The 26159-nt window shown below is 42.1% G+C and overlaps 2 protein-coding genes across 9 annotated transcripts in view; one reads left to right on the top strand and one right to left on the bottom strand.

Moving 5' to 3' along the window:
* Window positions 1-9624, top strand: part of LIMS2 (LIM zinc finger domain containing 2) — a 31544-nt gene extending 21920 nt beyond the window's left edge. For all 3 annotated transcript variants that reach the window (XM_038145480.1, XM_038145482.1, XM_038145481.1), the window contains exons 5-10: window positions 1491-1640; window positions 2475-2625; window positions 3663-3755; window positions 4638-4686; window positions 4873-4948; window positions 5751-9624. In XM_038145480.1, the coding sequence (XP_038001408.1) occupies window positions 1491-1640; window positions 2475-2625; window positions 3663-3755; window positions 4638-4686; window positions 4873-4948; window positions 5751-5898 (667 nt within the window). In that variant the 3' untranslated portion in view covers window positions 5899-9624. The remainder of the gene's footprint in view (window positions 1-1490; window positions 1641-2474; window positions 2626-3662; window positions 3756-4637; window positions 4687-4872; window positions 4949-5750) is intronic.
* Window positions 6898-26159, bottom strand: part of MYO7B (myosin VIIB) — a 54599-nt gene continuing 35337 nt past the window's right edge. For 4 of the 6 annotated variants that reach the window (XM_038145474.1, XM_038145473.1, XM_038145475.1 and 1 more), the window contains 14 exons: window positions 25769-25938; window positions 24886-25067; window positions 23982-24109; window positions 23306-23463; window positions 22679-22832; window positions 20626-20781; window positions 17917-18022; window positions 17672-17785; window positions 16699-16786; window positions 15513-15619; window positions 14872-15057; window positions 13891-14007; window positions 13161-13244; window positions 6898-12468 (listed from right to left, as the gene is read on the bottom strand). In XM_038145474.1, the coding sequence (XP_038001402.1) occupies window positions 12211-12468; window positions 13161-13244; window positions 13891-14007; window positions 14872-15057; window positions 15513-15619; window positions 16699-16786; window positions 17672-17785; window positions 17917-18022; window positions 20626-20781; window positions 22679-22832; window positions 23306-23463; window positions 23982-24109; window positions 24886-25067; window positions 25769-25938 (2008 nt within the window). In that variant the 3' untranslated portion in view covers window positions 6898-12210. The remainder of the gene's footprint in view (window positions 12469-13160; window positions 13245-13890; window positions 14008-14871; window positions 15058-15512; window positions 15620-16698; window positions 16787-17671; window positions 17786-17916; window positions 18023-20625; window positions 20782-22678; window positions 22833-23305; window positions 23464-23981; window positions 24110-24885; window positions 25068-25768; window positions 25939-26159) is intronic. The other 2 variants (XM_038145477.1, XM_038145478.1) reach the window with 1 other exon arrangement.

The raw sequence follows: 26159 nt of genomic DNA, 5'->3' as shown, positions 1-26159 counted from the left end.
ATGGTAACAGCTTAGCCTGTCCAGCACTTCCCTTTGCTTCCAAAAGAGAGGGTCTGTGGGAGGGCAGAGGGTTTGTGAGTGGGGTGGGGGTTGATAATGGTTTATCAGTGCAACTGGCTGAAGGCATCTCATTCAGCTGAATGAGAGGGGTCTCTTTCAGGACTCTTGCTTGGGGTCCCCATGTCCAGCCCTGTATAATTACTCTGCATTTGACAATGCTGAGTAAAATTGATGCCTTTATGCTGAGATGAGCACAGCTGTGTGCTTCCTTATAATGGGGTGCTGTCTGCTTTTTCTGGACTCTGTCTGGGCGGCCAGTGCTTCCAGCCCTGGGCAGAGACATTTGCTGACAGAAGGACTCAGATTTGGAGAGAAAATAATGGTACTTAGCACTTAGACAGGCACCTGCCAGCTGAGAGTCATAAATGTTTGAGGCCTCAAACAACATGTGTTGTATCCTTATCCTCATTTCACAGATCTAAGGGTAAATAATTCGTCAGGGCAGAATTTTGGAAGGGGCCCTGTGAAGAACCTGCTACTTAATCCATAAATCTGCCCTTTCCATTTGTACTGTTTCTTTTGTCTGATGTGTTTTGAGAATGACCTGTAAATCTCAGTGAGTGTTTGACATAGTGATATAGTGAAAGGAATGAAGCAGACTTGTTTGTTTTGGGACAAAGCAACCCACAGAAGTCATTCTCTGTCATTTTTCTTTTACCATAAATTCTTCCCAGCCCACAGTGTTGCAGCTAGAGGGATAGGTAATAGGCAACAGCTTCTCCTCAGACCTCCTAAGTATTGGGATGAAACTGGTGGCTTCCATCAACCTTCAAAAGTTTTTGTCCCTTTGCCTGAGCTTTTCTACCAGAAATTTGGGTTATGTGCCTGTTTAGAAGTGTACTTGTAATGTGTTCAAGAACAGGTGCTAGGAATACAGCTGCTTTTGCCACATAAAATTGCATAGTTCTTAATTTTCTTTGACTTAGGAGTAAAAGGAATTTGTAGGCAACAAGAGGTCTCTTGTTTTTCCTAGATATTGAAGACTAAGGAATCCAGCCATGGTAAAAGGCATTCAAGCAATGCACTTTGGTTTGATACATTTTATTGTCGCTCCTTGGCTCCCTCCCAGTGCTGTAATGCCTCTGTTATGGTTGGATCCATTAGTTATGGATAGAGGGTGTTGCCACCTTTCCTTGCCCAGCTATCAGAAGAGATCTGGAGGGTTGGAAAGGATCCCTGGAAGAATGACTGGGTGATACCTCTGATGGCACATAAATCAGTGAATGTAGGAGTAGTCTTCTTAGGAAATACAACTGTGTGACTGCTTTATACTCATTCTTCTCTGTGCCACTGGTTTGAAACTGAAATTATGTTTAGTTTGATCTCAGAAGACAGTTCTGTTACATAAAGTGCTTCCTACAGTATGTATTATATGTTGTTTTAGGAGAAAGAGTTTTTTAATGTTTTCTTTCCTTTACTTGTTCAACCAGGCACCTGTGCCGGCCATGCCACAACCGTGAAAAAGCCAAGGGACTGGGCAAGTACATCTGTCAGAAGTGCCACTTGATAATTGATGAGCAGCCTCTGATGTTTAGGAATGATTCCTACCATCCAGATCACTTCAACTGCACCCACTGTGGGTATGTTGTCATACTGTAAATTCTGCCAGAAAAGGAGGGAGACAAACAGTTTAGTCAGCAGTGCAGTCCCTCCGAAGGTCTAAACTTTGCTGCCTTCACATTGTTATTGCTGAGTAGGTAGAAACTGTGTGAGGAGAAACTGCAATAAGTTTGGAAAAGCTACAGGAATTTTAGTTTTATTTTGCCATTCAATATTCTCTTATTCTAATATAGTTTATAATGAAAGTGAAAATAGTTCCTTGGCATGAATTTATCTGAAAGGCTGTGTGCAGATTGCCATAGTAGAGTTTTCCAAAAATAGGAGTTACCAGGCCTGGTTACTGTCCAAAATAGTTTCACTTTGAATTCCTGGGTAGAAAATAAAAGATGGCTTGATGAGCTGTGTCAGTCCCTGTCCCTTGCCATGCTGGTACCTGTCTGACCTGAGTTACTTACCATGAAGGCATTTTACCTGGGCACAGTACTGCCCCAGAATGGGTAACAGTGCAAGTAAATGTCTCAGTGTTGAGTGCTGCTAGGATGGTTCTTGCACTTGAGCTCTCCCATTCAGAGATAACTCGAGTCTTAGCATGACACTGTGACTGTCCATGTGCACCTCATATGTCTGTGAGAGTATCCAGCTGCAGACATGACAGTCTGCATACCTTCTTGTCTGGTAAACTGAGAAAGGAATTTTAGAAAGATGAGTTGACAACAACTGTATTTCACTAGCTAAAATGACTGTCTTTGTAGTGTGAATGTTGCCTAAGTTGACTTTCAGGTTGAGTGTCGCACACTTCCTCCTGGGCGCTGAGGAGTTTCCGCAGTGCCCTGAGCTCAGGTCTGTGTTGGCAGGAAGGAGCTGACGGCCGAGGCGCGGGAGCTGAAGGGGGAGCTGTACTGCCTGCCCTGCCACGACAAGATGGGCATCCCCATCTGCGGGGCCTGCCGCAGGCCCATCGAGGGCCGCGTGGTCAACGCCCTGGGCAAGCAATGGCACGTCGAGGTGAGGCTTCTGAACCTGAAACTTCCTTCAGCAGCTCCTGTGGAAGAGGACTAGTGCTGCTTGGAAGCTGTAGACATGCAAGGGGTCTGTAATATATGAATTCAGACAAAACCCAGTTGCTTATATTTTGGATTGTCCTCGCCTTTTGTGAGTGAATGAATTACAGCAGGGCATCAGGGTTCCTAAGAAAGCTGTTTTCACAACTGTAATAACCTTAATTTTAAAACTTGTAAAATCCTTGCAGAATAGGGGTTCACTGAAAAGCATTTACTTATTAATAAATGTATGTATTTTTTATTATGTACTTAGATATATCCTCTCCAATTCGAGTTACCAGGCACATAAGTGTTGGAATTTTTACTGAAAGCTGAGCAATTCTTGCTTTTTAAGCCTTTTCAGCTCATTGTTTCTATATCTTTCAGCTGAGGCATCACAACTCGCTCTGAAGATTTTCAGTCATCTTTGTTTCTGTCATTTATGCCTCCTAGGGCTTGATCTGAGAGACATGCTGCTGCTCATTTGAGGTGTATTCATACCAACTATGTTTATGTTCCTGCTTCTTTTCCCTGGAACAAGCAAAATAATAGTCCACAAGTCTATTAGGATGGGCACAATATGGTTGCCCTTCCAGCAGGTCTTCCACCTATCCTTAATGCAACTCTTAATTACTATAAATAAATTAAATATATTCTTTTTTTTTCCCCTTCCATAAAGATCTTTCCTGTCTGTGCTTCATTAAAGCATTGAGGTAACAGCTTTAAATGAAAAGAGGTAGATTTAGATCAGAGACTGGGAAGAAATTCTTCCCTGTAAGGCCCTGGCACAGGTTGCCCAGAGAAGCTGTGGCTGCCCCATCCCTGAAAGTGTCCAAGGCCAGGTTGGAATCAGATGAGCCTTAAGGTCCCTTCCAGCCCAAACTGTTCTGTGATCAAATGTCATGTATTGAGCTAGGATTTATTGCCATGTTTTTATCTGGTGATGGGAAAGTTGTTTTGCCTGCCATGGAATGTTTTTTGTTTTTTATTTTTCTTTTACAGCATTTTGTTTGTGCCAAGTGTGAGAAGCCGTTCTTGGGGCACCGACACTATGAAAAAAAAGGGCTGGCCTATTGTGAGACTCATTATAATCAGGTACATTCAGCCATCTGTGATGTAGGTACTTGCTGTGTCTGGCAAATGCTTTTTTATGCTTTATATATGCAAATATATATGCATAATCAGAATTTGTAGATGCAATGAAATATTAAGAAATCAGTCAGATTTAACAGAAAAATAATAGTTTTTCTTAGCAGAAAGGTAATGCTGAAAACAGAATAGAAATGTCTTGGCGACACTGATTTTAATTTGTGCCAATGGCAGAAAATCACAGACCATGGGTTGAGATTAAAATCCCTGTGATTTTACTTCTAATGTATTTGTGTGGACTTCTTGAATAATTACTTCTTTCTGTGGGCACGAGGCAACTGTTGTATTATCTAAAACATAGAAAAGTAGATTAATTAAAAAAAAAAACAAACAGAAAAACCAATAAGACTCTGTTTTTTCAGTGTCATTTGACTGAGCAATGTTTTGGTTTGGTATTTTCTTCTGTCAGATCAATAACTCTCTCATAAGAGGTAACTGTTGCTGTTCTGACAGTGGCTGTATCTTAGCAATAGTTCTATTTTGGGGTTTGTAGTTGAGCATCAGGAGATGTTTGTCTACACTAAGCATCGTACTCTACCCATCCTTTCTTCTCCACAGGACTTTAAGATCCCATAACAGTGCTAGAGTGTGAGGCATCAACAAAAAAGGTTTTGTAGTGTTTAGTGGTATGAGATCCAAAGGAACATAGACTATTTGGCAAGTGTATGAGAAGTTATTCAGAAGACTTAAATTGGTATATTTGGGGGCCACTGCTGTATCTGGGAATTCTTTGATTATTAGCATTTAATGTTCCCACCAGCTGTGTGATTTGGGGACCATGAGTAGTCAGCAACATGAGTTCGTATTCTTATTTCTTTTTCTGTGCAGCTTTTTGGAGATGTCTGCTACAACTGCAGCCACGTGATAGAGGGAGATGGTAAGATTTGTTCTCTCCTTGTTTTGGGTTGCTGTCCTTGTTTCATTTGCTAGTGCAGCTGTTGCGGTCCCACAGTTGCAAGACAACAGTGTTTGTTTTCACATCTGGCCTCATTTGAATTTGGATATAAATCTGAATTCAAACAATCCGTCTGTTTCCTCTTACTTGGTGCTTTTACTTTTGCAGTGGTATCAGCTCTTAACAAGGCCTGGTGTGTGAATTGCTTCTCCTGCTCCACCTGCAACGTCAAGCTCACACTGAAGTAAGTCAGTGTTTGTATTTTGGACCACGTGAGTGAAACATTTGCCCCTAAGGCAGGGTATCAGCCTGGAGGAGCTGTGACCCTGTGCCTCTCTGAAGGCCAATATACCTTTTCTCTGTGGGAACAAGTGCTTATAATTCCTCTGATTTCAGCACTGAAAGGGAGCATCCTCTCTGATCTATTTTCCTTCATTAATCTGTTCTGTAAGGAGGTTGGGTAAGAGGGGAGCTCATTCAGTAGTACAGAGGGAAGGCTCTAAACTTTGAGGAACTGCCTCTCCTGAATAGCCCGCAGCCTCCATGTCTCCTTAACTGTGGTTGCTCCCCTCAATAACAATATTTGCTATTGCATAAATTATTTTGAAATGAAATACTGTGCCATTTACCTCAATTATCTAGAAGAGGGACATAAAAAAAGCAATCCTACATTTTTCCTTTCTCAGGTTCAAACCCTTATCCTACTTTGCTGGGCTGGCTCCACTGGCCATAGACAGGACTCTAATTCATCCCAAAGGGGACCTCTGAAGTGGCACTTGTATTCTACAGTAACAAAATTATTATTCTAGACTGCTACATGTAAATATGTAGCAAAATCTTGCTCCTTATTTACCTAGCAATACTAAAGACCTCAGTTCACTGATAAGAACCCAATCTCTACCCTTGCATCACCAGATGAGGAAATGAGTTGTTTTATAAATGGAATAGAACACTTGAAATAACACTGATGTAGATGCATGGAGATTTTAATTAGTGAAGCATATAGTTTGCAAATACCATTTTAATAACTGTTCTTTATGTTAAAGGAATAAATTTGTGGAGTTTGACATGAAGCCTGTGTGCAAGAAGTGCTATGAGAAATTCCCTCTGGAGCTGAAGAAACGTCTGAAGAAGTTGTCAGAGCTGGCATCCAAGAAGATCCATCCTAAAGCTGTAGATTTAAACTCTGCTTAAAGCAAACAGGTCTGTCAGTCTCCTGACTGCACACACAAGCTGCTGCTCACTGCAGCTGTTGCTTACAGAAGCAGTTACTAAGAAGTGGAACCAAAGATAAGCAGTACCTTCCCCTGCTTCTGGTGATGTCTCTTGCACCTAGACTGTCCCTTTTCCCAAGCAATTGGCTATTAACACTGGCAGGAAGAGGAGTATAAGTTCTGCTTGAGCAGTGCACAGGCTGATTTTTAATTTGCTACTAACAATACATTTTGCCTTTGTGGAGCTGTACACAATCTTTCCTTCTTCGCTTGAGCTGTACTACTCTTTTCACTCCTCTAGTCTTAGGAATATGGAAAAAGTGGTTAAATGTAGGGCTGGAAGAAATGTCAGATTTGCTCTTTCTCAATCAGAGTATCAGAATTTTTCTTCTTACTCTGGCTGAAGCAATTTTTAGATTTTTTAATATCTAGGCAAATAGTATGAAAGTTGTCATTCTTTACTATATGTAAAAAATTCTGGTCTGTCTCCAGATTCCTGTAGAGAATATGTGGGTGCCTCATCCTATATCCCAGTCCTTCTGGTATGTAGGTTTACTGGACAAGCCCAGGAACTAGCAGCTGTGGCATCTGCACTGCCCACTTAGGACCAGTGTTAAGGCAGCTAAGAAGTTTCCTTTGCTGCTTCTGTGCCAAGTTCTGAGGAGATTTCAGCTGTCAAGGCCATGTGAGCCTCTTCAGAATAGCTGGGCTCTCCTTAAGGAGAAGGTGGCTATGGGAAATGAAACATTTTATTGGAACTGACACTAATTTTCTCTGTTCTCTACTACTACATGCCTGGTAGAGCTTCTGCTGGGCAACACAAAGCGTGTCCTGTCCATTGGCAGAGCTGGTATTTATTGAGGCAATGTGGCTGGAGCATTGGTTACTCTTCTTCATAAGGAAATTGAATAAATGATATGGTACCAATTTAAGCACTTCAGTTTTCCCATTCTCACTTTATTTGCCAGCTAAGTATATGCTTGTTGGTCATGCTCCAGAAAGTCCAATTACATGAAGGTGTTTCTAATGTTTACGGTTTGTAGCAAATATCTTATGCAGAAAAAAAAAACATTTTTCTTAAAGTTTTTACCCAAATAAGAGTCCCATTCATCTTTCTTTTTGAGACCTGAGTTTACTTAAGGAGAGGATCTCAGACATGATGCTAACATCTCAAGCATATAGTCCTCCTCTGTAATTTTGCCTGTCACCAGTGAGGTTTCACTGGTCCTACTGTCTCTGCTACCACAACCCAAGGTGCTGAGAAATTTACTGGTTTTGGATATTCTCAATACTTCTTTAGAGGTGAGCCATCAGCAGTGCTTTTCCTGAGCCCACCTGCATGATGTATGATCGCAGTGAGCTTCTGAGTCCCCCAGAGGTGTCCCCCATACTCCTTGTGCTGAACTAAGCTGAGCAGCCTGAAAATCCCTTTCCATGAACAGTTGGGAGACTGTGCCTGCCCCTTTGCATGCTGACAAGCACTGGAGGACTATTGTCTTTTGCATTATTTAAATTTTCCAAAAAAGTGGATGGTTTAGTCAGTCAGATGAACACAGCAGTTGGGCCTAGACAACACCCTGCAGCCACAGGTAGCAAGAAGTTAAAGCTTCCCCACTTCTTATATGTGTGAGCAGCAATTGGGTTGGGGCAATAGTCCACCTTAGAACTGTGTTACCGTGCTTGCTGGATCAATACCCATGGAACTGCACCAGTGATAGCAAAGCAGTGCTAGGAAATCCTGGATAACTGATCAGAATCCCACATGTGACACCATCTCTTAGAGCTTCACTGCCTTTGCTCACTCAGTTTCCCTCAGCTGCTTTGCTTTTTGTTGCTGTAAGTTACCATAATCTTTTAACTGAGTTATGCTGTATCCACTCTAACAATGATGAGGGATAGGCCTAATTTTAGCAGTGAACTCTTTCATCTTCTCCTGACCAATTTGCACTGTAGTAACAGTAGCTGCTCGTGTCACTGCTTTAGGAGAACACGTGGCTATTCACTGTTCTCTCACCAGCCTTAAAATGGTCTTTAATTAAGGGCATAAAGAACAGCAGCATGTCTCTTGGCGCAGTAGTGTGGCCCTGCGAAGACCCCTGTTTACAATCAAACCTGTTGTTTGGCATTTTGTCACAGCATAAAACACTTGAATTCTGACCTAGGTGCAGCTCAGTATGTTATGCAGATTTTTCTCAGCACAAAACATTCCAGTCTGTTCCTGTAATCTCAGTCACAGGCCCTGTCTAATGCTGAATCTGAGCAGCTGTGTATCCCCAGCCTCCTGGGAAGTGGTGGAGGAACACACAGCCACATTCCTGGTAAATATGGGAGGACTAAGTAACTAGCAGCCAATAGGTAATATTTTTCAGCAGCCACTCACATTCAGCAATGGATAATGCATGTATGTGAATGGCATTACTTAAGTGCTGCAAGTGAAGTTTAATATGTGCCTTATCTTGTGTAAGGGATTTGGCAGACCTAGAAAGCTTCAGAGCTCTAAGGAGAGTTGATATCATTCTGTTTGATAAGCTGTTCAGTTCTCTAGGATTTGGAGTATGTCCTTATCTTCAGGATGTTTTGCAAAATTATGTTGGTGAACAAAATAGTTGTAATCCTTAATCTCTGTACTAATGGAGGGTGATATTCTCTTAAATTATTAATTTTTCACAATCATTTTTCTTACACTTCTGGTGCTCATAGCCTGCAATGTGCAGAGTTACAGTAGTTTATATTACCAACACATCTTTTTTGTGAGAGTAGATTTGAAGGAGTAGGAGAAATAACTATAAATGGCTTTAAAAAATGCATCTTCCTCTACTTCTGTCAGTCTACTTTTTTAAAACCAAGTAGAATATAGTGCATACTCACAAGTTCTCCTTAGTGCCTTGGTAGGCTGAGAGATTGGCTTTTGTTTTCCTTTTAAAAAATATAGTCAAGGTGTCAGTAAGAAATAAGCTGCATGTTTTTTTCCATTGCTGTAAATAGATCTGCTGGCCAAATTCTTCTTAAGCATCACACTACTGGAGAGTAGAGACTTATATGAAGGTTGAGCTTGGCTCAGAAATCTACACTTAATAGAAGATACATCACACTATACATTCATATTTATACCCAATTCATATTTATACCTTATTGTAAAATCACTAACACTCACTGAGTGCACTTGAAAATGGTTTTGCTTTTAGAAAGCATGGTGTGTGAAGCTTGTTTTTTTTCAAAGGGTATTCTAATCACTTGCAATCTTTCTTTGTGGCACTAATCCTCTCTCTAGATTTGCATCCTGGTGTTTTTACAGCAGTCTGTGCAGTGCTGGCAAACACTGGTCAGCCTTTCATATGGAGAATTCCTGATGTGGCATGGCTGGTATTAGATGATATGACTGACACTCTTTCAGAAGTGATTGGATGGGGAGGGAATAGATTGCAGGCAAGCATGTAATAAACATGGTTCTACTAGCCTGTAAAGCACTGTTAAGTGCTGAGGTATTAGATTGAGAAAAGAATTAGCAGCTCCCTGCCTTGGTTCAGGCCTTGATGGGTTCTGCACCGTGTAGAGCTCTCACTTTATCACACATTGTTTGAGCTGTCTAACCAAAGCACATGATTGTAGATGAAATGCTGTAATACCGTGCCTTTGTATGATCTTGTATTAAAGTTAACTGTAATACATTTTAAAACTTCACACAAAAAAAGAAAAAGAAAAAAAATTGTACAGTGTACAGTTAATGCCGTATTTTCAGTGCTTAGCCAGAGACTGTTACCCACTCCTAGGAACTCTGGGACTGCTGAAACCTGAGGCACTGTTGTGGTGAATTCATGCTTTGGACCTGTGCTGCTTCTGTAGTGATGTGGTGGTTGATGAGGATGTGCAGAAAGGGGTATCATCCTTTTAGTGGCTGTGTTGTACAAATTGTGTTGTGTAGGTAATGAGCAGATGGAATACTATGATAATTTACATGATATAGTGGTTATTTGGTTGATTTAGGTTACATGGATCTGGAGCAAACATTCACTTGGTTAAAAAAAGACATGGTTGATTTTCTGCAGTCTTTTATTTAAAAACCAGAAACAATACAGTTTGGCTGCAAGATTTCTTTTTGTACAGGTGAAGTGTTGTACATTTCTCACTTATAGCTAGTTAGATCAGACATTGGGTGAGAAAACCACTCTGGATAATTAGACTCCAGCGTTTCCATTGCCAGCAATGGACATTACAGCAGGAGCATCTAACTGCTTGCAAAAAGATCAGCTATTCTGACAGGTGTGGCACTCATTTAGATGCACAAAGAGAGTGGGCTCTTCCCTGCCACCCATATACAAAACTCCCACCAGCATTTGAATTTTGCACACACATGTCTGAGGGAACAAGAGAACCATTGTGCATCCATTGGCAAAGTTGAGAGATCAGGCAGAGCTGCTTTTCCAGCACTGCCAGATTGTGTCTCAAGGAACTTGGTGTCAATGCTTTAAGACATGTTCATGTTTCACTGGGAGTGAGGGAGGAGTACTTGATCTGAGGGGGAAGCAGCTAAGCTTGCTCCCACCACAGTCTGTATCTGCTTTACACACTCAGAACACACTCTGGTTCCCGTGGCACCAAAGCTGTGCTTCTAAAAAGTTCTTAGGGATGAACAAGTGCTGAATCAAATTTTACCACTCAAGCTGTCTGCTAAACAGGAAGCAGAAAAGATCAGGACAAATTAAAGCTATTATTCTTGTCTCGTGAGGGAATGTCTGCATAACTCCAAACAGAACATTTTTGTGGAGCAGAAAAGTCTCTTTTCAACAGACTTCTGTTAGACTGAGTTCTTCAGTTCTGATTTGCACTGAATAGCTCATCTATATCTTGAAATAGGAGCAACTAAAAGTGATGGACCCAAACCCCAGACTCGTTTCAGAGCATACTAGATACTGCACAGTAGAAAGCAGTTGTTAGTTTCCAAGAGCATTATAACATCTGGAAGAAAGAGGACTATTTAATTTAAGCAAGACTGTGGTAAGTCAGGGGACAACATCTTACCTTTCAAACTGTCCCATTATGTGCTACTAAAGGGCATTTCTCCACTCTTAGAATTGCCAGTAGGAGGAAAAAAATTACATTACCTTTGTTTGCAAAGACTCTTGGGGTTTGTACGTTTAAGAGCATGTACAATAAGGGGCATTTTCTTTCCAAAAAGAAGACATCTCTTCATGTGTGTCTGTCTTTGAATGGAGGAAATTCAGGCTATTAGAAGGGGTCTTCACAGGGTTTCTGCACTCCCATAGAACATTAAAGTCCATCTAAACTTTCTCTAAATCCAGTGTCTGAATGGAATTCTCATACTACATCTAAGACAGAAGTGTTACAGATGTTTGAAAGCACATGCTCACTTGAGTTTCTCTTGCAGTAGTATTTCAGCAACTCAGTTCATCCAGTGTGTGATCAATCAACAAGATTAATATTCTTTAAATGGCATTTCTTCTGGGATATGAAATTACAGGTAGTTTGGCACAAGTACTGGTCATGGGCTCTATTTCCACTCTCAGGCTGGGAGGTTCTTTTGCTTGTTTACAGCATTCATGAGCAGGCGTACGTAGGATGTTAACAGGTCATCCATTTTGTAACCCTGTCAGGGAAGAAAAAAATCTTAAATCTCTTAGGGAGCTCTAGAAGCAAAAATAACTATCATTTCTTCCCTCATCCATCACCTTCTCAGGTTCTTCCTTGCATGAACATCTTTTCTTTCAATATCTGTTTTGTTTAGTTTAGTTACAATTTGTCCATTTCTCCCTCTGCTTTTCATAGATTTCCAAAACTTTACAGACCATAGCTCCACTGTCTCCTTGGTACTCACTCTGCAGCTTGACTTGTACTTAAGATTCTTGTATTTAAGAATCCAAGCTTTTCTGTCAGAGTAGTTAGCCTTTAAATGTTTTTGTTATCTCTACAAACCTACCTTTAAATATTAATACAGTGATGTTTCTCTGAGACTCTGAGTAGTCTGAAACCAATTGTTAAAAAAGTGGTACCACTCCCTGGAAAATACGAAGTCTTACAGGACTGGCATTATTTCATAACTGGAGGCAGACATGCAAGACAAAAAGCTCCTTCTGTAGGTTTGCAGTCTTAACTTCTCAAATGGGTAGAATTTTGATGTATGGGAAGAATTCGGGAAATTACTATTTTTCCTTGTGTCCTGTGTCATGCATCTTTGCATCAGATAGCATTATATATGAATGGAAACAAGTTCTAAATGGCAGTTTTATTGACACAGCACTGAATGCTTTTGGTATTTATGGTATAATTGGTATAATTATGGTAAAAATGCATAATTGTTTTGATATAATGCTGCACTGGTATCTGTTTTCACACCGTCATCTTTTGTAGCAGTCAGGGTTGGAAAGGAAAAATTAGGATTTTGTTGTGCCTTAGTTGGTAAAACTCTTCTTACCAGAGATGTCTCACATAAGAGCCGGTTTCCTCGTACCAGGTTCCCTATGGTCATGTGGAAATATGTGCTCCCACTGCTCCAGTTGGAGATCTTATTGAAAGGGTAGACTACTAAAATATCCTGTAAGGGAAAACAAAGTGATCTATAGAATATTTCTCAAATGAAAACAGGCTGTTACATAAAAAAATCTGTAGAGCTAGAGAATTCTTGTTCTTTTCCACTTCATTTCTAAAAATCGTGGATCAAGATATTTCTTGCATCCAGATTAACGGTACATTGTATTTTCACCAAACAGGTAAATCTTAATCACACTAATGAGACTTCCTTTCATTATATATTGATCTTTGTCTTAGCACACTGCCATTAGATTATTGTAAATCTAAACCTAACTTTAAATTTGTTTGGTTTTTGAAAGCAAATAGTGATACTTTCCTGAGACCTTGGTAAGACCAGACTGTTGGGGTTAGACTGCTATTCAGCCTGATCTTTTAGACAGCTGGGGCTTCCTGCAAAGCATTTTTCTGAAGCAGGTTCCTGGGTGCACTGCCCATCCATCTTCCTGATCTTACTACCTTGCCAGGTCTACCATGATTCCTATGTCTTTTTTCAGAGATGCTCTATCCTATTCCTTTCCAGAGTAGAAACTGCAAAGAAGTGATTTGAGGCAGTAACATTTTATTCAGTTTCACACAGAAAAAATAAATAGCCTCTATCCTCTCCTACCATTCCTGGGCAAGGTCCTATCACTGTCCCTAAATTAGCAGGGTCTGTTCAATCCTTCCTTAGATGGACTTGTGAGAAGCAGCCGTTACCTTTGTCTTCTGATGTATCAGTGAGACTCCTTGCTTGTTGATTGCAATCAGTACAATCTCTGGGAAATTGGGCTCCGAGGCTTGCTGCAAATGAGTAACACAGCAAGGTAAGCAGAAAACTGAGAAATTATCTGTATCAGGGGCCTAGTGACCTTAACAGTGTCCAGTGCTTCTTGTTCTCTTTCCCAAATGAAAACTGAAACATTTTGGCCATATATTGATGACTTGAGCAAATGCTACATGATAGCAGAATCAGGTCCCTTATTTATTATGCTGTCTGATAACAGACTCAATGATTGATTATAAACCATTTAAGAGCCTAGTGAGGAGAAATTCAAGGTAACATATGGGAAATTATTCTTGGGTGATATCCACTCTAGAATGAAAGGATTTGTACCTTTCTGTTCTGAGGGAAGAGTCACCAAAGAGATAAGATTTGGCAGCATTTTCTTGTGGAGAGCAATGACAGAACAATTTAGCCCCCTACAGCTACTACACAATTGTAGTAGAGGCATTATGACTAGAACAACATTGCTAGTATAGAACAAGCATAGTTTAGAATGGATAAAGAATCCATCTCCCATTTTCGAAGGAACTGAGTTTTCCTCTACAGATCACAGGAATTCAGCTTTATAATGTATTTTTACTTTCAGATATGGAATTATAGTCAGTCTCTATCCCTTGGTACTGATCTACTACCAAATCCACTCACACAGGCCTTCAAACCTACCTTCACCTCAAAAAAGGCTGATCCAAACGTTGGCCACCGGTGTATCATTTTCAAGAAAGCAATCTTGGCCTCATCCACAGTTTTTCCTTCATGTTTACTATATGCTGCAATAATGCTCTGTTTAGGAAAAGAGGATACAAAGCCAGCTGAGTTGGATACAGGCAGGTTTCCAATGCCTAGCCTTAGCACTAAAGACAGCATCAGCTCATCACCACAGTCACTTTTTGCCCTGGCATCAGAAAACTGAAAATGAAAACAGCTGCTATGCCATGGGGCAAGGTGAAGCCAGAACCCCCCTCCAGTGTTCCTTATTCCTCTGCTGGGTGAAGGAAGCCCAGCAGCCTGAGGAAATGGACTACAGGGCAGAGGGTCAATGTGAGGTAAAACTCAGGAACCCGGTGTTCAACACCCACAGACACAAATTACATCTTTGGCTGAAAAATGGAGGGTGAATTTTCCCTTCATATTTGAAAAAAAATGTCTTGTGTTTTCCTCAGCAGACTAAGTGGTAAGAACCTGCTGAAACCTCCTTGCCCTTTCTGTGGATAAAAGAGCCTTTTGCTGTAAGTAGCATGGACATGGTGCAAAGAAATTGATTTGCTGCCAAGAAATACTTAAGAGGCATCTTAATTTTTTATTTCTGTCCAATATCCTCAACTTCTGAGTCCCATCACTGGCTTTCCTATCTCTAACTCTTTTTCTGAGTGCTAGAAATAGATTAGTATCTCCAAGAAAGATGCACACTTCACATAAGCCATCCACGTCTGCAGATACCTTTCAGAATTTTGGTAGAGTATGCAAAATCTGGATTGTAAGAGGCAAATCCTCTTGCTATCCTGCTGGCAAATCCAGCAATATCCAATACCATCCCTCCAGAGTACTTTCAAAGACCATCAGATCAAAAATGTAGTGTGGCTCAATGTGTTTTCTCTACTAAAGCTCTGTAAGTGTAATATTACTAATGAAAGCTGATGTTTTTACCTTCTTCCATTCGTCTGGTGCCACTGCTCGGAGCAGATTGTCTGGCACCAGCTCCTTCAGGATTTTGGGGATGGCTGCCAGCTGTGTGCGGTCGTTGTTGAAGCGCGCTTTATAAATCAGCCCTGCCAGCTGCACAGCTTCGTCCTTGGAGCACTTGTGGTAGCCTCTGAGGTACTTTGGCAGCTCCTGGAAGACACCAGCTCTGAATCCAGACAAAATGGGCTAAAGCAAACACTGACTTAAACATTCTAAATTTGTGAGGTCAGGACACAAGTCTTGCCAAACACAGTCCAAGGACATCCCAAGAACTTTTGGCTCCTTCTGAAGGTTCTCTGGATGATCTTTAAAGATCCAACTAAAACTTTTCTGTGATTCTCTGATTTATGGAGCAAGACGAGCATTTCCACAGTACAATGAAGGTAAAGGAGCTGTACTCAACATGTTCAGTATAGCTCAGGTGTGAACATTGTGAGAAAGATATCTGTTCTGAGGCTGAGCTGTGCCCCCCTCTGGAGGAGATATTCTTCTGGAGGCTCTATAATGCAGGCTTTCAAGAGGGAGACAGTAATACTCCTACAGACTTAATTTCTCATAAGAAATTAAGGTATCACAAGCTACCTCTTCTTTAGGGAGCTGCTTACCTGGTGGTAATGGAAAATGGTGTCAGCTTTCAGATCCTTGCCAGGAGTGACATTCAGCCACAGCTTTCTCATGAAGTACACTTCATAGGCCACAGACAGAGCAGCCCCTAAGGAGATTAGATCTTGTTAGTGCCCTCTGTGTCACTAATAGTCCTACAGTTTTTAAATGGCTTGTGAATTTTCTTCAAAAAAGTAATTACAGTTTTAATAGTAACCAACAAAATTACTAACAAAACAACGCAAAAAGCCATTTTAGATGACAAAAGAAATAATCAATTTTCAGTTCCTGGACACTGCTCATACAATGATCAGATGGAGGAGAAGTTGAGGGACTACCACTGAGTGTTTGTTATTGGTGCTCATGACAACTGCCTGCAGGGTGCAGTACACCCGAATTCTCTTACACAGATGTGAATACATCTGATGGCTGTGCTTCTACAAATGAATTGTGATTTAGTGCACCCACATCTTTAAATTGTGATTTTCAGGGCTCCTAGCAGCTACATCAGCTGATGCAAGAGAAGTTAGAAGGTCTTAGATACATAGACAGAGCTTCAGGGAGTTGAACCTTAGCTGTCCTGAAATATGCAAAGGTGAGAACAAATTGATATAGAGTTTGAGTTTGATATTGATTTCAAAGTGTATATTGTCCATGGTGGGAGGGGTGGGATGGTAAGTGCAAGGAATTGCTGTTGTTATTATTATTACATTGTTTTATTCAAACAAGTGGTTCCTTGACAACATAATGTGTTTGGGTATCACCAGGTAATAATCTGGTTAAAAATTTTCTAACAACTCAAGAAATGTGAGTGACACTCTGTAAAGAACCTATTTGCATGTGTTGGCTGATTCTTAGTATTTGAGGATCAACCTGTCTAACTTGCATGTATCCAACTGTGTGTTTTGGATACAGCAAGTCAAAAAGAAATCTTCTGTACCAATTTAAAATTTCTGGAGAGATCCCCCCAGAAAGGTTCTGGTGTTTTTGATAGCCAGTGCTTGGCTGAATCAGGTCACTGGATCTTGCTGCTGGTGCAGGCATTAACCGTGTATGTACAAACAAAAATTATACAAGACTGTGCTAAACACTTTCCAAGATGGAGTGAATCCTACTGGATGGATCAGCTGCTTTCCAGTTCAACACAGCATCTCATGCAGCTTCTTGTCATGCTGGCATTCTCCTTACCATCTTTTCCTGGCTTATTCCTTCTGTTCCAGTCTGTCACCTGCCGTAGTGAGTCAAAGAAGTAGTCTGCTTCATTCTGGCTGATCACCTGCAGAGGCCAAGCAATGAAGGAGAGAAAGAAGGGGTTAGCACATCATATAAAATAGTGCCTGTGCCACATACCAAAGTATCAGGCTGAATTTTCTTCCCCCGTCCACAGTGAGAGGGCAGAATTATAGCAGGAAAGAAGTGGAAAAATAGAAGGAGAAAGGCCCAGTTTACTTATATTTCATATGGGGATTTTTATTGCATCTTCTGTTGCTTTTTGCTTTCCAGGTTGCTTATTGAAGTCAAGCTGAAAATGCCTACCTAATTCTCAGGCTTCCTCTCTTTGTAAAGCATTGTTACATACTGGGTTTCTCTTTTCAGGAAGGCAGCACACCAGAAATTCCCTGTGCTAGGGCTTAGTGCTGTTTTTGCCTTAATCACAATTTCAGAGAGAAGGGGCCTCTCAGTGAGACAGCCAGCCCAAGCTTCAGCTTAGGCAAGGCAGGCTCCTGACAAACCAGAGAGTAATTAACTGGTGCTGGCTGCTGCTGCTTTCTCTAATCCTACTGGGCATTGTACATGTGCAGCACATCTGGGCAAAGTCTGAGTGAAAAAGGGTTGAATCCAGCAGTATGCAACCATCCTAGCAGCTGCTGGAAAGCCTGCCTCTCTGCTTTTAGTGCCACTTGGGTACTGGCAGAATGATAGAAGCTCTGCATCTCCATCCAGCTCCTTCAAGAGACTGAAAATAATTGTCAGCTGATAAAAGTTCAAGTTTAGGTTGTATCCCCTCAGTAAGACAGAAGCAGTAATTGTCTGCTCTGGTCCTTGGCTTTGTGTGGCTGTTTAGGTGGCCTGGTAATTAAATACATATTACCTGGTAAAAAATACATATTAAGAGAGCAAGGGCAGCCTGGCTACCCTGCCAGAGTCAAGAAGGAGTTACCTTGTCTGCAATCTTCACAAAGAGGCTGAAACCTTCCCAGGATTGCAGCTGCAATTTGGAAGCGATGTTCTGACACAGAGACTGGATTTTGGTGTTTGTTCCCACATCAAATGTCTATGAGATAACAAGACTCTTGTTACACAGAGGAGAATAAGAAGTAAGAATATTGAATGTCTTCACGTATGCTCCTGGATGAGCACATCATGGCTGGAATAATGGTCAAGGCTGGGAAAACAAGTGCTCACCAGTTCTGTTTCATTGGGGAAGCAAATCTTGTGTGAGATCTTAGTGTTGTTCTGTAAGATGGCCTCAACCTCCACAGGATGAGGTGCCCACTTCCTGCAGCCACTCCTGGAAAATGCACCACCATCATAAGAAACATCAGTTTAATCACTGAGGAAATGAACAGCAGTATTCCAGCCAAACAGCAGACACCCTCCAAAATGCCAGTACTCTGTGATGGGACAGGCTCTAATGGACCTCCACCCCAGTGCAAATTCAGTGTATTAACAGCAAGAAACTGAGTGTCTTATTAGCATGTAAAGTTCTGTTCTGCTCTGCAAGGAGGTTACATGAATAAGGCACCTTCCTAGCCAGCACCACATTGCCTCTTCTATGGATTCAGCAGCATTTTCCCTTACTGACATGTGAATATAACAGCTACTAGGAGAAATAGTGTGAATATAACAGCTACTAGGAGAAATATAACATGTGAATATAACAGCTACTAGGAGAAATACATTTTATTTAATTCCCGCATCAGCAACAAGATATGTATTTGGATACAAAATGACTTGGAGCCCAAGTACCAAAAAAGTCTGGAGGGCTGCTTGAAAGCATTTTATATAAGAGCTGGAATGCAATCACTGACTTAGGAAGTGCTTAAGCTGTACAAACCCAGGTCTTTGAAATTATAGCTCAGAGCAGAGCTGCCTTTTACAGCAATAGAAATGGCCCTGAAGTCTCAGTCATGCCAAAATCTTGACATACTTAAAGTGAGAACAAATCTAGCAAATTATCTCCTGGGGCTGGTAAGTTCCTGTCCTGTCCTGTTCCTGGCACAGAGCAGGCTGTTCAGGTATTTTGAGCTCCATAGCTTATGGGCCTCTCACACGGGGTTGCTCTCTCAGGAGGAAGTTTGTCTGGATCCAAGCTTTAATTGTGTGGATTTGAAAACTAATTTTTTTTCCATTCAATAAAGGATCATTTCCATTTGGAGAAGGAAGACTTGACTGTGACCAAGCTGAACAGCCTGTGCTTTGCACTGTGCAGGCACTGTATGAAGTGTGGACCTGCCCTATTCAGTCACCTGTTCCTGACCTGGCATCAGAGGGAGGCTCTGGGAGCTCAAGGAATTGCAGCAGTTTGGCTGCAGAGGTTTAGGGCTCACCACCTCCCCTTGCAGCCTGAGCTAGGAATTCACTGCCAAGATGAGATCTGCTTAACACCCATCAGGGTGGTTCCCTGGCCAGGATTCTGGGGGTGAAGCTGTAAAATGGTTTATGGCAGAAAAGGTGTATACCCAAGGGCTCAGTTGGGTTCCCCTGTGTATATTTAGGTCAATCCATTGAGCTGCCTGCTCTACCCTTTCCAAAGAGACCAGGTTACTTACAGGGAAAAGTTGGACTAGATGATTGTTGAAGATCCCTTCCAACTGAAATAGTTTATTCTATTCTGTTCTATCCTAAGCAGATGCAAGTTTAATCTCAGGAAAAGAACCACTCTTACAAGATAAGAATTGTCTTGTTCCACTTCCCATCCCCCAGGCTTCAGATCTGGGGCAGTTTAGCAAATAAAATCCTCCTTCCAAGCAGCCCATTCTGCTTTCCCCTCCCTATTTGCCCATTCTGCTTTCCCCTCCCTATTTGCTCTCTCTAAAGAAGCTCTGTGCAGCTCAGCAGGGCTTAGAGCACGAATAGCACATGATATAGGGAGGCAGGAATTTTTAAGTCTTCTCCATAGAAATAAACAATGAATAGCATTCCTTGCATGCATTTTCCAGACACTTCAAAAGCGAGTTCAATGTGTGGTGACATTTCCCCAGCAGTGCCAAGCCCCATGCACTGCAAGGGGGATATCCACTGTGTTCATGTCCCCCTAGAGCCTGACCCATGGGGCTCAAAGACCAAACATGTGGCCCAGCCTGAGGGAAAGAGGAACATGCAGGAGCTGGAAGGAGAAATCATTGGGCAGATTCTGTACTGATGGGTCTGTGGCTGGCAAGTGGTAAATCCCAGACCATCAAAAGGGAGAAGGCTGCAGTCAACCTTGATGCCAAAGCTTTGTTCTCAGAGGGGCAAGCTGGGTTATTCCAGTGCTTGGAGGAATCTAGGGAAACCTTTCCCCTACAGTTCAATTGATCCTTCCTGAAATCCTGTTGGCCCTTCTCCTCTCTCTGGTTGTGTTATGTCCCTTAGAACAACAACTCGTTCAGAAGCTCAGGAAGCACTGTGGTTTGGGGATCTTGTTGCTTCCGCCTGGGGTAATGCCAAGTGGATGGAGAAGTGCAATGGAGTGTGAGCAGCCAGGTAAGAGTCAGGGCTTTGTTCATTTGGGTTTTTTCAAAGAATAGGAATTGATTGTACTGATCTTTTCAACAAGGACATGCTGCCTCACCAAAGATAAGGTCAGGATATTATCAGTGACATCATTCCAAGCTGCGTGCCCTTTAGCATGTTTGAAATACCCAGCTCTGGGAGTCAAGTGATTATGTGTGGTGATGAACTTTTAAAAATGGTGCTAACTCTGAAAGAAAAAAGTGAAACTGTGACATAGACCTCTCTTCAATGGTTCAAAGTCCACAAAGAAAGTTAAAAATAATGATCACTTAAAATAAAACAAGATGTAAAGAGGAAAAGGAAAATGACAGTCACACTACTTTAGCCTGTGTGTTTTTTGGGACCTGATTATTGCTATTTGAACACTTTGAGCTGGTTATATGGCAGATTATTTACCTCATTACTGTCTGAATCCTCCGACGGCACCCTGGGGCCAGTGTTTCTTTCTGGCGTGTCTCTATGAACTTCTGGGCGTGTTTGAGCAGTGACTTGCTGGGTGGGAAGAGGCCAGTGCAGAGCCAGAGGAGCTGCCAGCCCTTGGTCTCGCTGTACCTGGGAACACAAAGCCAACAGTTCTGCTACAGCCACATATAATCTTCTGTTTCACCACACACCAGCTACAGGGAAGAGAAATACACTCCCATCATGGTCCCATTGTGCAGAGAGCTGCAAATCAACAGAGCCTTCACCCAGGCTCTGGCATTCATTTGCTGTGCAACAACCACAGCCTGCATGTGAAGACAGTGCCAAGTCCTGCACGAGAAATACTCATGACAGATGCAAACCTCATGGATAAATATAAATTCCAGTTTAGCAGACATCTTAGCAGCAGTGACCCTGGTGCCATCCTCTTGGAAAGCCACTGCTGATTTGGTGTTCAAGCTCCCATGTATTCAGATCCTGGTTTCTCAGTGGATGCATTCACCTGCCCTCGGCACTGGCCAGCTTTGCTCAGGGCATGAACACTGCATGCACTGCCTTCCCCTTACATGTACTCCTGTTCTGAAAAATGAACATGTTGATAGCATTTTTTAGTGAGGTAGATACAGTTCCTAAATGTTCCAGATCAAGTTGGTACTATTTTTCAGGTGGAAATCCAGTTCTTCCAACCTCTACATCTGTGAAATATGCCAGTTGAAGCTCTTCTGGCACCTTGCCCTCACCATTAAGAAGGGCTCTGCAGCCCTGAGGTGGTCAGTCATTCTGCCTCAAAGCCAGGAGCAGAACACACTTCAGCTGTGTCCAGGGATTGCTCTGAAATGCTCACTGGTGTGAAGTGGTTTTGGTTGGGAAAGTCAGCATGTCTGGCACTGAAAGGGCATCAGACTTTACTGAATAAAGATGTTCTGGCTTCTTTATTCCCATGAACTGTTCTAATTTTGCAGATGAAGACAGGCTATTTTAATCCCATTTATACTCTATAGAGTGGTGTTTGTGTCTATGTGAGAGCAGGACATGGTCCACAACACAGCAGCCTGGGAAGGATGAAAGATTTGTTGCTCTGGCTGTTCTAATGAAAGTATATGCAAATAGCCACCTTTCAAGCGTTGTTTTTTCCACATCAGTGATCCCGCTCACATTGGTGGAATACATCAGGCATGGCACTGGCACCATGGTTACAGACTATGCATTAGATAGCCTGTAAGATTCACTGCCTGCAAGGAAATTTGCCATTGAACACTGACACACATAATGAAAGTTCCACTACGTGTAATACTTGTGGAACAAAAGACAGAGAAGAAAAAAACAGAACCCAAACCAAAACACAATGCATCCAGGAACAGACAAAAAATTTTGTTAATAATTAATATTATTTTAATCTGCTTTTTGCAATTCAGTTTCCCTGGAATTAGATTAAATTATCATTTTGTGAGTGGGGAAGAAAACACCAGCCTGTTTCAGAGAATTTTATGTGGGCAGGTGCCTCTGTAACCAATCTGTTCTGCAAGGCAGTTTTGTAACTTAATTAATATAACTACTCAAAAGTATTTATTCACTGCTGGTAAAAGTCCAGTGTGAGCTATGTTTTTGTGAGAGGGGATTGCTGCTGTTGGGAAATTTAAATGGAGAGTTGTCAGGGCAGTCACTGAAGGGATGCAAGGACTATGCAGTGCCATGTTTCCCCTACAGACTGCTTTGTGAGCAGGAGAGCCTCAGTGACACCTTGCCTGCCTCACACTACAAGGGAGATGAGCACGGAATGCTGATGGGAGCAAAGAAGCAGCTCAGGGGAGATGATTGATGGTGCTCTCTGGTCTCTCCCTGCCAGGGAGTGGTCCTGAGCACTCCACAAAGGTAAGCACTGCCTGGCAAAAGGGGGAAGGGAAGCTGTTACTCCAGTATTTGTTTATCCTTCCCCCTGCTCTCACTGCATCACAAATGCAGCAAATGCCCCCTGCACTTGAGGCCTGGCTCTGCAGGAGCAGGGTGTTTGCACCCAGGTAAATACCTGTTCCTGTTCTCAGTCAGTTGTTTCATAATCTGACAGTAAATCTCATCCCGCAGGACCTCCTCCTGGATAGCTGGCACAAATATCTGGTCAGTGACTTCAACGGAGGAGTGTGCCTGTTTTGAGGGGTAGTCTCCCATGAATTTCATGATGGGTAAATGTGCTGTTAAGGAGAAAAGCAGAAATTTTGGAAAGCAAATGGGAAGTTTCATCTGGATCCTAACATGTTAGTGATTTTGTTGATGTCTAAGTGGCTAATACTGGGAGGAAAGTCTGGAGCATGTTCCCTGTCTGTCCCTTACCCCCTTTCCCTTTGCAGCAGCTGCTGCTTGGCTGTGATTTGTACTGTGCTAGTAGCTGCATTCTCTGGGCACATGCAGTAAATCTCTCTCACTCCTAAAGCCATGTCATTAGTTTAGTGAGCCATCAGTAGCTGTGGAGTACTGGGAGGAAATTGGAACATTTCCCTGTAGACACGGGAAACAGATTTGACCCGCTCCATCTTTATGTGAATGTATCCCCTGTAAGGTGGCTGAGGTGTCTCAATAGAGGTAATTTAGTGGACCTAGCTCACTCTTCCTTCCCCTTCAGTGTTCTCAGATCCCAAATAGAGGAGAGAAAGGATATCAATGAAGGCCTGACAGGCCAAATCCCGAAGATCAGGGTCTGTGCATGCTCTCTTCAGCAGTGGCTGTTTCAGAGGCTCCTTGGAATGTGCCCACAGTTGACTGTGCCCACGGGATTTCTGGAGAACAGCTTTGCTGATGGATTCCTTCTCAGGAGTCCTGAATGAAGACAAGTACAAGCAATACAAAATTACTGGATCAGTATTGCTATGAACAAAGGAGGTCATTATCATAAAGTCATATCTCTAGACCTGTTTTTTTATCTCAGATCTCCTTTGATTCTGTAGATCAACAAGAGCAGGGAAATGTAGATTCCTGTATATCCAGAAGGTAGAAGGCTTGCAAAAAAAGAAAGGGGTTTTTAGAAAACTAATTTTCCCCTTTCTGAAGCCTGAGGTGTTGTATATCCTTTCTAGCTGGTAAGTGCTGAAGAAAGGGTGAGAAGTAAGAATAGAGCCTGCTGGAAGAAGTCAGTTCAGTCGGTTCTCCCCTTTGCATTTCTGCAGACTTAAGATACAATAGGCCATGGGCCAGAATCTCTGTATCCAAAGTCACAATTACAGGGAACAAAAAGAAGTAACACAGTCAGAAGTGGGAGATGCCATTACATAATAGGCTTTAAGGATTACTCATCAACAAGAACTTTTCTAGGGTGTACTCTACACAGAGAGCTTCACCTGAAGTGTTCGTAGGAGAACTCCTCCAGGGTGTAAGGCTTCACCTTGATATCCTCTTCAGCAGGTTCCTCCATGAAGGAGTTCTGTGAAGCTGTCCTCCTCTGGTCTGGAGACATCATTAGCAAACTCTGGAATAACACAGCCACACAGAGATGTCATATGGAGACAGGTCTCTGCATGCACTGTCAGGGATTACTCAGCATATATGTGCAGGTAGCCCTGTGTGCTGCCTCAGACCTCCTGTCTCAAAAGCAGCATCTCCAGAGACTCAAGAGCGAGCTGGGAACAGCTGACTCAAAGAACCAATTTACACAGAGGTAACAGTATTGGATATTAAAATGTGGTTATCCAAAGCACAGCACATGTTTTACAATGCACTTACTTCTCTCTAGTGTGTTTTGCCACCAGTTTTCTGCTTTTTATCTGTTAGCACAGAGTCCAATATACTGAATCTTCATAACTGGAGATAAAATTATTAGCAGAGGCACTAATGAGAAACCTTGGCTCCCTCAAATACTGTATTCTCTTTAAGTAACCTGATGTGCTCAGAGGTTCTCTTGAGGCATTATGTGATTACCACTCAAGCCCAGAATGCAGGAAAATTCAACTGCACACCCATACCCCTTAATTGCAACCAGCTCCAGGCACTGAAATCTCCCATGGTGATAGAGTGGATTTTGGGGGTTTTTAAAGCCATTGCCTTTGTGCAGCTGCAGTCTTCTCCTTAGAGTCTGGGCTAGGCTTAGTTTTGTTTCCAGACAGGACGGAATTAAATGCTTTGTTTCAATGGGAGATATAGAACTTGTCTGACTTTGGAGGGACAATTATCTTCCAGTTATAAATTCAACCATATTAACATTTTTATCTTCCAGTCTTTTCACATGGAGTGCTTAGCTTTCCTTACCAGCACTTGACTAGAGGGTTTTGTGAGGGAAGGAATGATGTAGATGTCTTCCAAAAATACATTCCCTGTTTTGCCTGTCCTTTCATTCTGGGCACAGATCCAGCCAGAGTCTGCATCCAGCCTTTTGTCTTCAGTGAAGATTAGCAAGTCTCCCTTCTTGAAGGACAAGATGCCAGGATCCTCTGGAAAACAGAATAAGGGGGTACTGTTCAGGCTTGACAGTCTGAGAAAATGTAAAGGGGTTGTAATGTGAAAGACAAAGAAATTGTATTTTGAAGGCCTGAAATCAGTTAGCAGTAGAAAGTGATTTGTGTAAATATGGCAAATTTTCCAGTAACACTTCCAGTAACACCAGAGAAATCACTTCTGTTTCCTCTGACACCCTGACTTTGATCCACTGAGGGCAATGGCAGAACTCAGTTTGATTCACATGAATGCTGACTTTGTGTCCAGACTGGCAGCAAAGCATGGAAAGGAACTCAGTAGTTGTAAGTAGCTGAAGTTAATGTTTACATTTTAAACAAGTATGTCTGCTGGAGCCACCTCTATTCCACAGGAAATTCCGGTTTGCTGCCTCTGTGAAATTCTTCTGCAAAGGATTTCCAGAGAGCCCAGATCCAACTTCCTACTATAACCAAACTGAGTTCCTGGACACTATACTATCTAAATAAAATACATAAAGAAGGGAAAGGAGGAAGGAAAGGTTATTTGTGTGCAAAGGTACTGAATCCCATTGCCTTATGCTTGGCATTGCTGTGCTGATGCATCCCCCCAGGAGCAAAGGGACTCTGGATGAAATTCTCCCTCTCCTCTTTGGGCACCTTCAAACAAGTGCTGTGGATTGTCTCATGATTTCACCCAGTAGAAGAGTTACGAGACTTACCCTGGGGTTTTTTCTCATGCATTGCCACAGCAAATTGTGATCTTTTCTTCAGTCCTTCCAGGAACATCACCACCAGTTCAGCAATGACAACACTGTTTACAGATGTCAGAACAAACTCCTCGGAACGAAGTGTGATGAGAGTGCAGCTCTGTCCAAATGACTTCACTGCCCTATGTATTATTGAACAATTTGTTACCAGAGCATCTGGAAAACTTACAGACCCATCTGTAAACACAGCCAATGCACCCACATCTCCTTGCAGATAACTCCCTTACAGTGAATATTGGTAGTTCCTAATTTTACTTCCCATGAGCTTGCAGGTGTGAAGGACTGAAGTGGTTCAGCTTTGCTCTGGACTCCACCATGTTTGTACAAAAGTGCTTCCATACAG

This window comes from Motacilla alba, chromosome 9 (assembly GCF_015832195.1).
Source record: "Motacilla alba alba isolate MOTALB_02 chromosome 9, Motacilla_alba_V1.0_pri, whole genome shotgun sequence".
In the NCBI taxonomy this organism is placed as follows: domain Eukaryota; kingdom Metazoa; phylum Chordata; class Aves; order Passeriformes; family Motacillidae; genus Motacilla; species Motacilla alba.
Note: the sequence above shows the minus strand (reverse complement) of the source record. Positions and strands in the feature narration are given on the sequence as shown.